Source organism: Ailuropoda melanoleuca, chromosome 10, assembly GCF_002007445.2.
Source record: "Ailuropoda melanoleuca isolate Jingjing chromosome 10, ASM200744v2, whole genome shotgun sequence".
NCBI lineage: Eukaryota > Metazoa > Chordata > Mammalia > Carnivora > Ursidae > Ailuropoda > Ailuropoda melanoleuca.
The window spans coordinates 8,184,551-8,197,463 of NC_048227.1; the positions used below are offsets into that span (position 1 = coordinate 8,184,551).

General features: G+C 59.4%; 1 protein-coding gene across 1 annotated transcript; it reads right to left on the reverse strand.

Annotated features, from left to right (window-relative positions):
• Positions 1–211: 211 nt before the first annotated feature.
• On the reverse strand, positions 212–12,637 carry UPK3BL2 (uroplakin 3B like 2). Its single transcript, XM_002925815.4, has 9 exons — positions 12,612–12,637; positions 7,998–8,149; positions 6,250–6,402; positions 5,841–6,060; positions 5,247–5,323; positions 4,847–4,967; positions 3,115–4,069; positions 2,050–2,152; positions 212–881 (listed from the first exon to the last, which is right to left on the reverse strand). Exons 2-7 carry the CDS (start codon positions 8,074–8,076, stop codon positions 3,961–3,963), a joined length of 759 nt encoding a protein of 252 aa, XP_002925861.1. The 5' UTR covers positions 8,077–8,149; positions 12,612–12,637; the 3' UTR covers positions 212–881; positions 2,050–2,152; positions 3,115–3,960.
• Positions 12,638–12,913: the final 276 nt, after the last annotated feature.

Below are 12,913 nucleotides of genomic sequence, written 5' to 3' on the forward strand. Positions count from 1 at the left end.
TGGGCGTCTGCCTTCGGCTCAGGGCGTGCGTGATCCCGGCGTTGTGGGTTCGAGCCCCACATCAGGCTCCTCTGCTATGAGCCTGCTTCTTCCTCTCCCAACTCCCCCTGCTTGTGTTCCCTCTCTCGCTAGCTGTCTCTATCTCTATCAAATAAATAAATAAAATCTTTAAAAAAAAAAAAAGAAATAGAGCTGAGATACGGGGCAAGAAATGGGCAGAGAAGCAAGGAAGCAAGAGGGGGACACAGACAGGTGGTCAGAAAGACAGCTGGCGAGGGGCCAGTAGGGGTAGAAAAAGGCCCCTGCTCGAATCCATCGGTCCATTTATCAGGCTGATGGCAGGTGGCAGGCGACCCACTGGACATCATTCCGTGATGATGTCCCCAAGTCTGTCTACCCCAGGCTTGTGCCCCTGAGAGCTGGCATGCTGGGTGGGCCAGCGGTCAGTGTCACCCGGCAGCCCCTGCTCCAGGCAGCAGTGCACACCCCTCCGTCCCACGAGGGCCCCCTTGCCATCGTCTAGCCCCCACCAGGTTGGGCCTGAGACAAGGCCCAACAAGGCTGGAGTCAGTGACTGATGGGTGTGGGGGTGAGTGAGTGAGCAAACAGGCTAGGGAACGACAGGAGCTATGGGCTCCTTCTCTGCTTCCTGGGGATCGTGGTCAGTGGCTTTATGGGGCCACCTGGCTCAGGCCTTCCCCTCCAGCCTGTCCTGGGCTCCCAGGCTGAGGCTCCATGGGAGCTCAGGAGGGGGAAAAATCCCACACACCCTCAAACTTGGGCTCTGAGCTTGGCACCAGGCAGATCCCAAGGACGGTGGCTTGGGCTTTGTGGCCAGGCTGTGTCGGTCACAGGAAATGGTGCGTGTCCTCAGTGGGGCCCTGCAGTTAAGGAGAGAGGTTAATCAGGGTCCTCTCCAGCATTTGGCCTGGGGGCTGGAGGACCAGGGAACTGGGAGGAGGTAAGGGGGCAGGGGGCAGCTCTAGGTTTGGCTATGGGGGTCGTATGGTGGCCTGGAGGCTTTGGAATATCCATTCAGAGGTCGCCAGGGTCCCTGTCCTCCAGGCCTCAGGGATGGTCTCCAGCAGAGTCCCCACTGCACGCCCCCACTCTGGCCTCAGGAAGCCCTCTGGGACAGAACTTTAAGATCACCTGTCTGCCCTTCCGTCTGGTCTGGAGACCACAAAGATGGGGAAGGGACTGATTCCACAGGATTGGCACAAAGGTGGCCTGTGCCCCTCTGTGATATCATGATACAATAAGAAATCTATATTTGATCTGTTTCTGATTCCTGGCACAAAGCTCCTAAAACGCTTAGAATTTTTTGAATGTTAGGGGGTGACAAGAACATTTTTCTTTTCTTTTTTTTTTTTTTTTTTTCGAGAGAGGGAGAGAGTACGGGGATGAGGGTAGGGGCAGAGGGAGAGAGAGAATCTTAAGCAGGCTGGGCGTGGAGCCTGACACGGGGCTCGATCTCACAACCCTCAGATCATGGCCTGAGCGGAAATCAAGAGTCAGACACCCAACCGACTGAGCCACCCGGGTACCCCAAACACCTTTTGTTTTGTAACGTGCTCCTTTCCACCACACCTGAGTCCACGCTAAGGAGGTGACCCTCATAACGAGGGGCTGAAAGTTGAGTTCCATCACCAATGGCCAATGATTTCATCAATCGTGCCTACGTGAGGGAGCCCCCCCCCCAGAGACCCTAGACGATGGGGTTCAGAGAGCTTCTGGGTTGGTGAACATGCTGGGAAGGTGATGCACCCAGAGAGGGCATGCAAGCTCCACACAACTTCCCCCCTGCCTCTCCCTGTGCACCTCTTCCAGTCTGCGGCTCCTGACTTGTAGCCTTTAGGATAACCCAGTGATAGTAAACCTCTTTCCTGCGGTCTGTGAGCCGTTCTGGCAAATCACCCAGTCTGAGGACAGGGTCCCGGGGATCCCTGTGCTGTAAGCCAGTCAGACAGAAGTGTGGGTATCCTGGGCCCCCAGTGCTTGTTACCGGGGTCTGAAGCGGGGGGCGGTCTTGGGGGCCGAGCCCTTTACCTGTGGGGTCTGCACGTACTCCAGACAGTGTCAGAGTTCAATTAAATCCTAGCACGCCCAGTTGGTGTCCAGACACTTGGAGAATTGGGTGGGGTCAGGGGTGCTGTGAATAAAACAGATCATAATAATCCTCTGAATCCCTTCTTGGCCCTTCTCGGTGCTGCCCCGGTCCCAGGAGGCTGGCTCATGGACCACCCCCCCGCCCAGAGCCCCTGCCCTCTGGCTTGTAGTTCGGGGAGGTCCGTTGGAGCCGCCAGCATGACAGCAGAAGGCCGGAGGAGAAAGGCAGGGGTATTTCTCCCCCGCCCCAACTCCTTCTGGTGGTTGCGTCCTTCTATCCACAGCCCATGCTCCCGCTGGGCAGACCCTCCCCCAGGACTCCGGCTCTGGAAACACCACTCCCTCCTGTGGGCCCCTCAGGTACAGGAGAGAGCTTCTGGCCCCATCAGTGGCCTGGCTCCCTTAGCACGCTGACCACACCTTTGTAAACGTTCTCAATTGCCCTGCTAGACAGCATGCCATCTGTTTCCTGCCGGGCCTGACCCTACGGGGCGTTGGTTTGTGCAACGAGGACCTGAGTCACCCAGCTCAACCCCCGCTTTTTACATAAAGGGAAACTGAGGACCACAGAGAGTAAGCGATGTGTCCGGAGTCACGAAGCCCCAGGGGCTGGGGCTCATGGCTGCTCTAAAAAGGCTCTGGAGAGGCCAAGGCTGACCTAGGCAGAGGGTGGAAGCCTGTTTGCCCCCTCCCCTCCCTGCCCCTCCCAGCCTGGCTCCCCCACCGTCATGTGAGCATTTCCTCCAGAGCAGGAGCGGATGTGTCTGCACTGGCTAGTAAACCAATTAGGGCCATTTGCACCTCCCCGAGAGAGAGGCACCTGGGAGCCCAGCCAGCGCCTTCCTTCCCTGCCCCCTGCCCCCTTCCCCCAGTCCCAGGGGCACGTGGCACAGGCTACCCCAGCTTCCCTGCCGTCCTTTACCCTATCCTCAAGCCACCCCAAAACCTGCCCACCCACCAGCCCCTGGTGGCTTCCGGGCCTTTGCATATGCTGTTTCCCCCTACCTGCGCACCCTTCCTGTGTCACCTGGCACAGGGCTGCTCCTTCTCCAAGGCTACACCTGCCCAGAAAGCCACCTCTGAAGCCTCATCTGGATCTCTGGCACTGGTGTCCCTCTCCTCCCCCAACAGCACAGGGCAGCTTGGGGCAGGACCCTGCAGGGGACATCACCCACTCTGCGGAGCCTGGCCCACAGTGGGGCTGATAGTCACAAATGCTGGACAGCCCAGAATGAAGTTTGGAGCCAGAGTCAGTTCTGGGCTGAGCACAGCCTTCTCTAGGAGTCATGACCTCACGCCCAGCGTGAGCCTCGGGCTGGGTATGAAGCTTAGAGGCCTGAGCCCTCCAGCCAGAGCGGGGGCACAGGGAGGGCCAGCTGGAGAGAGGGCCACAGGGAGGATGCTGGGGGATGGGGCAGCCAGTGCCAGACACGCAGGATGGGACGAACGCATTGACTTCACTGGTCTAGTGTAACCTCAGCCCAGTGAGGCCAGTTCCAGAGAGGGAGACTGAGGCCAGAAGAGGGGCTCACCTGGACCCAGATGGCTCAGCTGGCCTCGGACCCTGGAGCCTCACCCCTGGTGCTATACCCTCCTGAGTGCCTGCCCTCGCCCCTGGGAAGCTGGGGTTCAGGGAGACTGCTCAGGTGTACAACAACACAGGTTTGCAGGGGGCTGCTGGGGACATTTATTTCTGACAAGGACAGGCCCAATTTCGGGCTAAGGACATCCTCCCCCCACCCTCACTTGGAAACCTTCTCTTCACGGGGCTCCAGAAGCGGCAGGGCAGGCCCCCAGCCCAGGATCTGCAGCCTGGACCAGGGAGGAGGCCGAGGGGCACAGGAGGACCCCTCAGGAGCCCCCCATGGCTGGAGGGCTGATCATGTGGTGGGTATCATATCTTCTCACGCACACCGGCTGCTCTGGGCCCGAAATGGGAGTGCTCCCGCAGGTGTCATAGCTTCAGGGAGGGGAGAGAAGGTGAACTTAGGAGCTAGTCTAGGAGTTCTAGGCATAGGAGCATTGGGGAAACTGAGGCTTCACTGGCCAGGCTGGATGAACCAAAGGGAATCAGGCTATTCCTCTAAACTTCACAAATCCCGCTGTGCCCTCCCGGCACCCCCATGCTCTTCTACTCCCTGCACCCCAGGATCTGTCTGTCTCCCCTGATCAAAGCCCGCCACTGGCTCCCTCTGGCCCTCAGGACACAGTCCTTTGCCTCAGCTGGGAATCAAGACCCTGGCATGCCTGGCTGCCAGAAACCTTCCCCTCCCCAGACACACCCTCTCCCTCCCAGAGCTGCTCTCCTCCCCTCCTCACCAAATCCAACCAAGCACCTGGCTTCCCGTTTCCTCTAGGGAACCTTGTGGGCACCTCTGGTTCACCAGGCCCCAGCATCCGAGCTCTGGATGAAGTTTTGAGGCAAAGCTCAGCGCTCGGACTAAAAGCAATTCTGTGCCTGGGTGTACCCACTCTCTGCTGTGAGCCCCCCACTCGCAATTCCGGCTGTTGCCGCCAGGGGGCGAGTGGTGCGAGCTCCGCGAGCGTGAACATGCCCTTGCCACCGCTGTCCCCCACCGGGGCAATAGGCAGGCAGAGAGGGACAAAGGAGGGGTTCATGCATGCACACACACCCCCATGACCTGCTGTCTTCTGGGCAGGGAGGGAGAAGGGCAAAGGAGGTGGTCCCGGTCAGAGACCTCACCCCTCCCAGGGTGCCCGGACCCTGTCCACTTACCAGGTGTAGATAAGCAGAGCAAGGAGGGCAGTGAGGAGGACAGCCACCAGGACCGACAAAATGGCAGTGATGACCACGGTGCCCACACTTTGCGGCCCTGGGGCAGCCTGCAGTGCCACAGCTGAGGGGTTTGAAGGGGGGGTCGCCCAGACAGGCAGAGAAGAGCAGGGAGGAGAGACCTGACCTGAGCAGGAGGCCCTGGAACAGCCTCCAGACCAACCATCCCTTGCCCGAGCTGGGGGCGCCCACACTGGGGGAGGGGCGCCTGCAGACAGCAGGGTGGTAATGGTGGCTCTGATGAGGGGCTGGCCCATCTTCCCCAGCCCAGCCCATCCTCGGGAGTCCCCCAGGCCCCATGACCCCCAGCCCCAGTGTTTGACCTGCTCATTTGGCCCCATACCTTGCTGCAGGCGGGTCTCGCTGGACCACTCCGTCTCAGCCACAGGCCCCCTGCCACTCATCACCAGGAACTTCACTCTGAGGAGACCCAGGATCCGGGGTGAGGCCTCTGGCCCTGGCGCCTGTCAGTCTGACCCCTTGACTCCTAGGGCCTGGGCAGAGGGGGGGATGGGGGGACGAGTGGGGACTGGACCGAAAAGCCAGCCTTAGAACCCACCAGAAGGGGCTCCTATTCCAGCTGTGACATTTCCCAGCCCTGTGGCCTTGGGTGCCTCCCTTACCCTCTCTGGGCCTTATTGTCCTCATTTAGGAAACGTGTGTGGAATGATCTAGATCCCTAGTGCCCCGCATCAGTGACTCAAGCCCTGAGTGAGGGGAAATGGGGCTGGGGCACACTCTGCCTGGATGGGGAAACTCCCTGCGCACAGGGCCCACGGGGGCAGAGGCTCAAGTGGGGGGCCCTCTGCTGGAGAAAGGAGGGAGAGTTCCCCAAGGCCCCCTGGCTCCTGCCCTCTGCTCCCCCGGGGTGGGGGGAAGCCCCGCACTCAGCTGGGAGCGGCCCCAGGCTCAGGTTAGGGCCCGGGAGGGTGCTCACCGGTAGGGGCCCGGGCCCGGCAGCGGGGCGTTGCAGCCCCGTCTGGCAGGGAGGCAGCCGGTATCATTGCCGACGCGGAGGACCCGGAGCTGGTTCCCGGGCTGGTTGCCCGGGTAGAGCGATCGGCGGGCCATCAGCGTGAGGTAGTAGCCCCTCCGGGTGAAGTCGGCGGGGGCGGGGATATCCTCCGCCCTCTGTGGGGCAGTGAAGCTCTGGGTGGCTGAGGGGAGCCGCAGGTCAAACGGCGGGGGCTGCGGGGGCAGGGCTCCGCCCCTCCCGCCAGGCCCCACAGCCCTCCTGCCACACCCCCTGCACACCTGCCTCCCCTCCCCCCACACCTGCGGCTCCTCCCGGGCCTCCCGCCCATTCCACAGAGGGAAAACCAAGGCCTGCGCCCCGCAGCACCCACCGTTGCTGCGGGCCACCACCAGCCAGATGGCGTCCAAGTCAGAGATGTCGAGGTGACTGAACTGGCCCCTTGGCTGCTCCAGCGTGAAGGTAGTCTGGGTGAGCGTCCCTGCCAGGGTGGGGCTTGCAAGCTGGGGCATATAGCGGATGCGCTCTGGGGCAGGGGGGCAGACAGAAGGCGCTCAGCAGGACAGTCAAGCCCCCACAGCCCAGTCTGAGGGAGGAGTCATGGTTGTGGAAGCCCCAGTCTGAGGGGGGGAGTCATGGTTGTGGAAGCCCCAGTCTGAGGGGGGAGTCATGGTTGTGGAAGCCCCAGTCTGAGGGGGGAGTCATGGTTCTGGAAGCCCCAGTCTGAGGGGGGAGGCACAGACTTGATTTGGGAGCCCCCATCTGAGGGAGGAGTGGAGGCTTTACCTGGAAGCTGCAGTCAGACACTAATCAGGAGGGCTCCCCGGCGACTCTGTGCCCATGGGACATGGGGGTGTCCCCTGCCTTGCTAGCCTACTAGGGGTAGGCACTGTGGGAGGTCGGGAGGGAGGTCCTGCCCCACCTGTCACTGGGGTCTCTGCCAGGGGCAGGGCCTGGGGAAGGCAAGGAGGCACAAGAGGCCCCTCCCCCAGCAGCACGCACAGTTCTGGGGAAGGGGTCTTAAGCCTTGTTGGGGTGAGACTCAGATTTAGGGGAGCCTGAGCCTAAACCCTAGACTGACTTGACAGAGCCCAGTGACCTTAAGCTCTGGCACTCTCTGGGCCTCAGTTTACCTACCTCTCACATCCCTCCAGCTCCACCCACATGGTCCAGGTTGGTTTGTCTGGGGTGGGGAATGAGGGGCTTGGAGGGCTAGGGGGTGACACAGAGAGGTCCCCAACAGGCTCCCAGGCCCAGAGGTGCACCTCTGGGAGGTGTCCTGGCTGAGAGCACCAGATATCCTCTCTTCCCGGCCCAGTGGTACCTCCCACCCCGCCCCTGGCATCTTCCCCTTCTGGACCTCGTCCCCCTCTCAGCCCCTCACAGCTTCACTTGGGGGAAGGGCAGGGAAGCCTGGGCCCCCATGCCAGAGATGGGGGTGGGGGCGGCACAGACTCAGGACCAGCCTCACGGCCCAGAAGGCTCCCCTGAGGGTAGTGCCTGTCCTCTCTCTGGCCCCCAGTACTGGAGGGCAGCCAGTCTCCAGAGCCCCCCCACCTCAGTTCTGTTCAGTATGATTCATTTCCATTTCATTCAGCTCTGAAGGTTCAGGGGTAGACCTCTCCTTCCTCAGAGCCCCCACTTTGGTCTCTGAGACCCAGTGTACCCTGCATACAGCAGGTACTTAATGTCTGCTTAATGAGGGAGAAGGAGGGGAGCAGCCCAGATGGGGGGCTGCACCTCTAAGCACCTCTAGTTTAGGAGCCCACAGTGACCAGTGCCTGCAGCCACCTGGAGAGCTTCCTCTGGGGGTGTCCTTGTAAACGTCTTTAAGCCTCTCCTCAGGGACGGGAAGGAGGGGAAGGAAGGGAGGCGCTGGCGGGAATGGGATGGGGGCTCAGGACGCATGGGGATGAGAACCCTAAAGAGAGGGAGGCAGCGTTGCTCGCTCTCCCATCTTGGGGTGTGGGGACAGGTGTCTGTCTTGTGACCTCTTTGCTGGGCCATCTCCCGTGACCCACACAGGACCCAGTCCCCAGACTTGTGCTTGGGAGGCAGCTGGGGGAGGTGGGTCCGTCCCTCTGAAGCCGGAAGCACCATGCCCAGCCCCCCTTCACTCACCCAGGCCTGTCCCCCGCTGGAGGCAGGCCAGCAGCAGCAACAGTGGCATCAGCAGCCGATACCGACCACTGAGCCCCATGGCCAGGCCTAGCGAGCGTCTGACCGTCCGTCAGTCCCAGGGTCTGTCTCCAACGTCCCAGAGCCTCCGCTGTCTGCCGGGGGATTAGGGAGGCTGCTTCTGGCACCTCCCGCAGCTCCTCCCAGGTGCCCCCTCTTCCCAAACGACTGGTTGGACAGGTTTGGGGGCAGAATGCGCTGGCCCTATGGACTTGGCATCCCAGGGAGGGGTCTGAAGAGAACAATCCCATAGCTGCCGCCAGGACAAGCCCGGACCCTCCCACCCCTGACTGTGGGCGGGCCTGGCCAGGGAGGGCCCCGGGAGGGAGGCAGCAGCTCCAGGTCCAGGTAGCCCCCGTGACAGTTGGGCCAACAGTCCCAACCCGTGCTGAAGGCAGTTACCCTCAAGGGGCTTGTCCGAGGTCACCCAGCCAGCCAGGGCAGAGCCTGATGAGACAGTCACGCCCAAAGGCAAGCTTGGGGGCACTCCCTGCAGCCTGGGCCACGGTGGGTGGGGGGACTCCCCAACATCACCCTTCCTCCTCTCCTTATCCAGGGGACCCGCCCTCTCTTCTTCCTCTAGCCTGACTGCTGCCAGGACAGGGCAATTCTTCCTGACAGGAGGGTCCCAGATGGGGTCGGGGGCCAGGAGTGGGGGTGGGGGCTGTGCCGAGCATGTACTGACCACCTCTCACCTGGATTGGAGCAGAAGCCCCTCATGGGGCACCCCCTGCCCCAAGCACCAGTCCCCTTCTGCCCAACCTCTGCCCCTGGCCAGAGCCACCCTCCTGAAACCCAAACTCCTTTGGGGAGTACTTTAAAAAACATTTATCTCTATCTATTTTCCAGAAGATTTATTCATTTACTTGAGACAGAGAGAAAGAGCACGAGTGGGAGGGGCAGAGGGAGAGGGAGAGTCCCAAGCAGACTCCAAGCTGAGCACAGAGCCCAACGCGGGGCTGGATCTCACGACCCCAAGATCATGACCCAAGCCGAAACCAAGAGTCAGACACCTAACCGATTATGGCACCCAGGTGCCCCTAAAACACATTTTTAAAACAATTATAAATCCTCTTAGTTATTATAACGCATTTGCATGCTATTTGATTGCCAGCCCACATATGCTATTTTTTTTCCCCAAAAGTACTTAAACGGTGCCAATTATCTATTATAGTGAACTTCAAAAGGGGTAAATACTCCTACCAACTATGCAATTGCCTCGTAGATTTTTTGCGGCCAACTCTCCTTGGGCAGGCTAGCACAGAGTTTCAGATTTTTCAAGATTTGAAATCACTGTATTTCCATCCGTGATTGACTCAACCCCCAGGGACCTGGAGACCGAAACCAGAGCAAAAGCTCAGGGAAGGCAGATGAGGGCGGGTGAGCCTGGGTGTGCATGGGGGGAGGCTCCGCCAGAGGGTGAGACACCTCTTTAAGGCTCCCGCTGCTTGGCACCTCTGAGCCTTTGCTTCGGCCAGTCTCTGCCCCGAGAGCCCTGCTACCGTGCAATACTCAGCGACCTTCAGTCCTGCCTACCCCAGGGGTCGGCACTGCCAGAAACACGCTCTGGTTGGCCTTGGCGCCTTCCCTAAATGCTTGCCGGGGACCCGGCACACATCTCTGTCTTCCAATCACTGTAAGGTCACGTGTTGTTACCTTGTGTGCGTCCATGCACACAGCTGTGCCCTGCCCCAGCTGCGGGCACTGGCCCCCCTGTACTCACGGGGTGCACAGAGGGGAGAAGAGGAGTGGGGGGCCAACCCGAGGGTCTGGGTCAGACCCAGCCCTGGGAGGGCTTTCTTTAAAGCCCCACCTTTTTATTTTTTTAAGCTTTTTTTTTTTAAAGATTTTATTTATTTATTTGAGAGAGAGAGAGAGCACAAGAGGCGGGGAGGGGGGCGGCAGGGAGAAGGAGAAGCACGCTCCCCACTGAGCAAGGGGCTCAATGCAGGACTTGATCTCGGGACCCTGGGATCATCGTGACCTGAGCCACAGTCAGAGGGTTAGTGACTGAGCCACCCAGGCGCCCTCTTTCTACCTTTTTAAAAGGCGTTTGAGACGGACATCATAACAGGGGAAAGCTTGCTTTATCTTCCTGAAGGCAAGTCTTGCTCAGAGACTCATCTCCTCGGCTCCCCAGAAATGGGCAGGGCAGGCATTTTGACTAATCTCATCATACAAATGAGAAAACAGGGCCCAACTGAGAGAGGACCTCCCTGCCACCCCGCTGGAGACTGGCCCCAGGTCCAGGTCGGGCTCACGCAGGAGTCTGTCCCTTTTAGATCCGTGTTGCATTGCGGGACCGCGGCTACTTTCCCTTCTCAGTTTGTGGCCTACACCTAAATTAGCGCCCTGCACTTCGGCCCTGAGCTTCCTTTTGTATTTTCCCTCTTCCTGCCTGTGTCCCTCTCTCTCCTGCCCCCACCCCTAGGCCCCCTCTGTCCCCGGTTTGGTGTGTGTCCCCCTATCACTTAACTGTGGCTACTGTGAGATACACTGTGGTCTTTGTCTGTGGTATCCCGCAGTAGTAAAGGTGAAATATGTTTTGTTTTACATAATGAGCCCCTTTCAACCACACCTGAGTTTATGTTAATGAGGAAATTTGGAAAGCTCTAGGTAACCCCAGGATTGGGGCTGGTGGTCCAGGGAAGCAGTGGAGGAGAGGACTGGAACTTTCTGCCCCATCCCCCCTCCTTCCAGAAAGGGTACTGGGGCTGGTGGTTGAATGACTCCCCAGTTGCCAATGGCTTAATCAATTATGCCTACATAATGAAGCCTCCATAAAACCCCCAAAACTGGGGCACCTGGCTGGCTCAGTTGGTAGAGCATGTGGCTCTTGATCTTGGGGTCGTGAGTTCAAGCCCCACATTGGGTATAGAGCTTACTTAAAAAAAAAGGCGGGGCGCCTGGGTGTTCAGTGGTTAAGTGTCTGCCATCAGCTCAGGGTGTGATCCTGGCATTTTGGGATCAAGCCCCGCATCCACTGGGGGCCTGCTTCTTCCTCTCCCACTCCCCCTGCTTGTGTTCCCTCTCTCGCTGGCTGTCTCTGTCAAATAAATAAATAAAAACTTAAAAAAAAAAAATCACACACCTGGAATCATAAACCAGAAAGCTCTTTTAGTAGGGAAATGCCTCCTTGGAGTGAAATCTCACAATTTTGGGGCCAAGAGGCAAGGGACCCCGGCTCATCTGTGACCCACCTAAGCCCGGGGCCAAGTCCTTCCTGCTCTGGGCCTACGTCTCCCCACCAGGACACTGGAGGTCAGAAGACTGAGGTTTTTTTTGGTTGCTACGTTCAGTGCCACTCCCATACTGTTTATTGAGGGGCTACTATGTGCCAGGACCACTGTGGGCAGAAGCTCTAGAGGCAAAGTAGGGGCTGGGAAAACGGTGGGCCCTTTATCCACTCATCCCTCCAATAGGCTATCAGAGAGGCCAGCAGCTCTGCCGGCAGAGGACCCCACTCAGAAGAGGCACCCAGAGATGTCTGATGCCCTGAGCCCACTCTCAGCCCCCAACCCTTCCTGCCCATCCCCCCACCCATACCCCATGGCACCCCCTGCCCTTGGGGACTCTCCCACTGCCCCAGCCCCACGCAGTTAGGGCTCAGACAAGGACAGGGTTCCAGGCACAGGGATCGGAGGGCAAGGCTGAGCCTGGGGGTTCCATGAAACACTCGTGGGGGCTTTGAGCCACCTCCACTGGGAAGCAGAGGGAGCAGGGCTGGAGATAAGGAGGGAGCGGCCAGGATGACTAATGAGGCATTCCTCTCTGTCCCTCAGGGAGAGAAGTCAGGGAGAAGAATGGTTGTCAAGGGCAACACATTCTTTCCAGTGGGTAACTCTAGCCTGTGTCACCACAGGGAGTGGGGTTTCGGGGAGGCCAGGACTGGAGTGTCTGAGCCGAGGAGCTTGGAGGTCTTCGCTCATTTTGCAGAGGAGAAACTGAGGCCAGGGCGGGGCTACCTGGTGGGGCTCCCCCAGCAAATAAGGCATAAAGGAGAACCCCGGACTCCTGTCTCGTGCTCGGGGCTCTGCCCCACGAATCAGGGGCGTCCAGGCTGGGACCAGTGTGAGGGATGGAAAGAGAGGGACCGGACATGGCTATAGGGGATTCTGGCTTCTGTATGGGGGCTAGGGGAGGCCACCCAGAAAGCTGGGCCAGAGACAGTGAGCAGGCGGATCCCAGCCTACAGCCAAGTCCATTCTGAAGTCCTCAGCCTGCCCAGAGGTTCCCCAGGCCCTGCCTTGCCTCCAAGCCTCGCACACAAATGCCCCTGCCCTCAGCTCGCCTGTTGGCTCCAAGTTAAATGACCTCTGACCCTGACCCCTGCTCCATGCGCTCCACCTCCTCGAACATTCTCGCCCACTGTGGTGTAACGGTGGATGGATCAGTCCTCTCGGGCGGCTGTAGCTCGACGCCACAGACCGGGTGCTCAAACAAGCCTCGGGGCACCTGGCCGGCTCAGTCGGTAGAGCGTGCCATTCTGGATCTCGAGGTTGTGAGGTCAAGCCCTGTGTTGGGCACGGAGCTTACATAAAAACAAACACCAAGTACCTGTTTTCTCCCTCTGGAAGCCCAAGATTCAGGGCGCAGGGTCGGTTTCTTCGGCTACCTCTCTCCTTGGGGTGCACACGGCTGCCCAATGCCTGGTCCCACGGTCTCTCCTCTGTGCCCACATCCCTGGTGTCCGTGTCCTCATCTTTTATCCAGACGCTGGTTGGATTGGATGACGTCCCACTCTAAAGACCTTACTTAATTCCCTCTTTAGAGGCCCTGTTTCCAGATACAGTTGCATTCTGAGGCACTAGGAGTTAGAGTTTCCACGTAAGGGTTTCCCACAATTCCGTCTATCACAG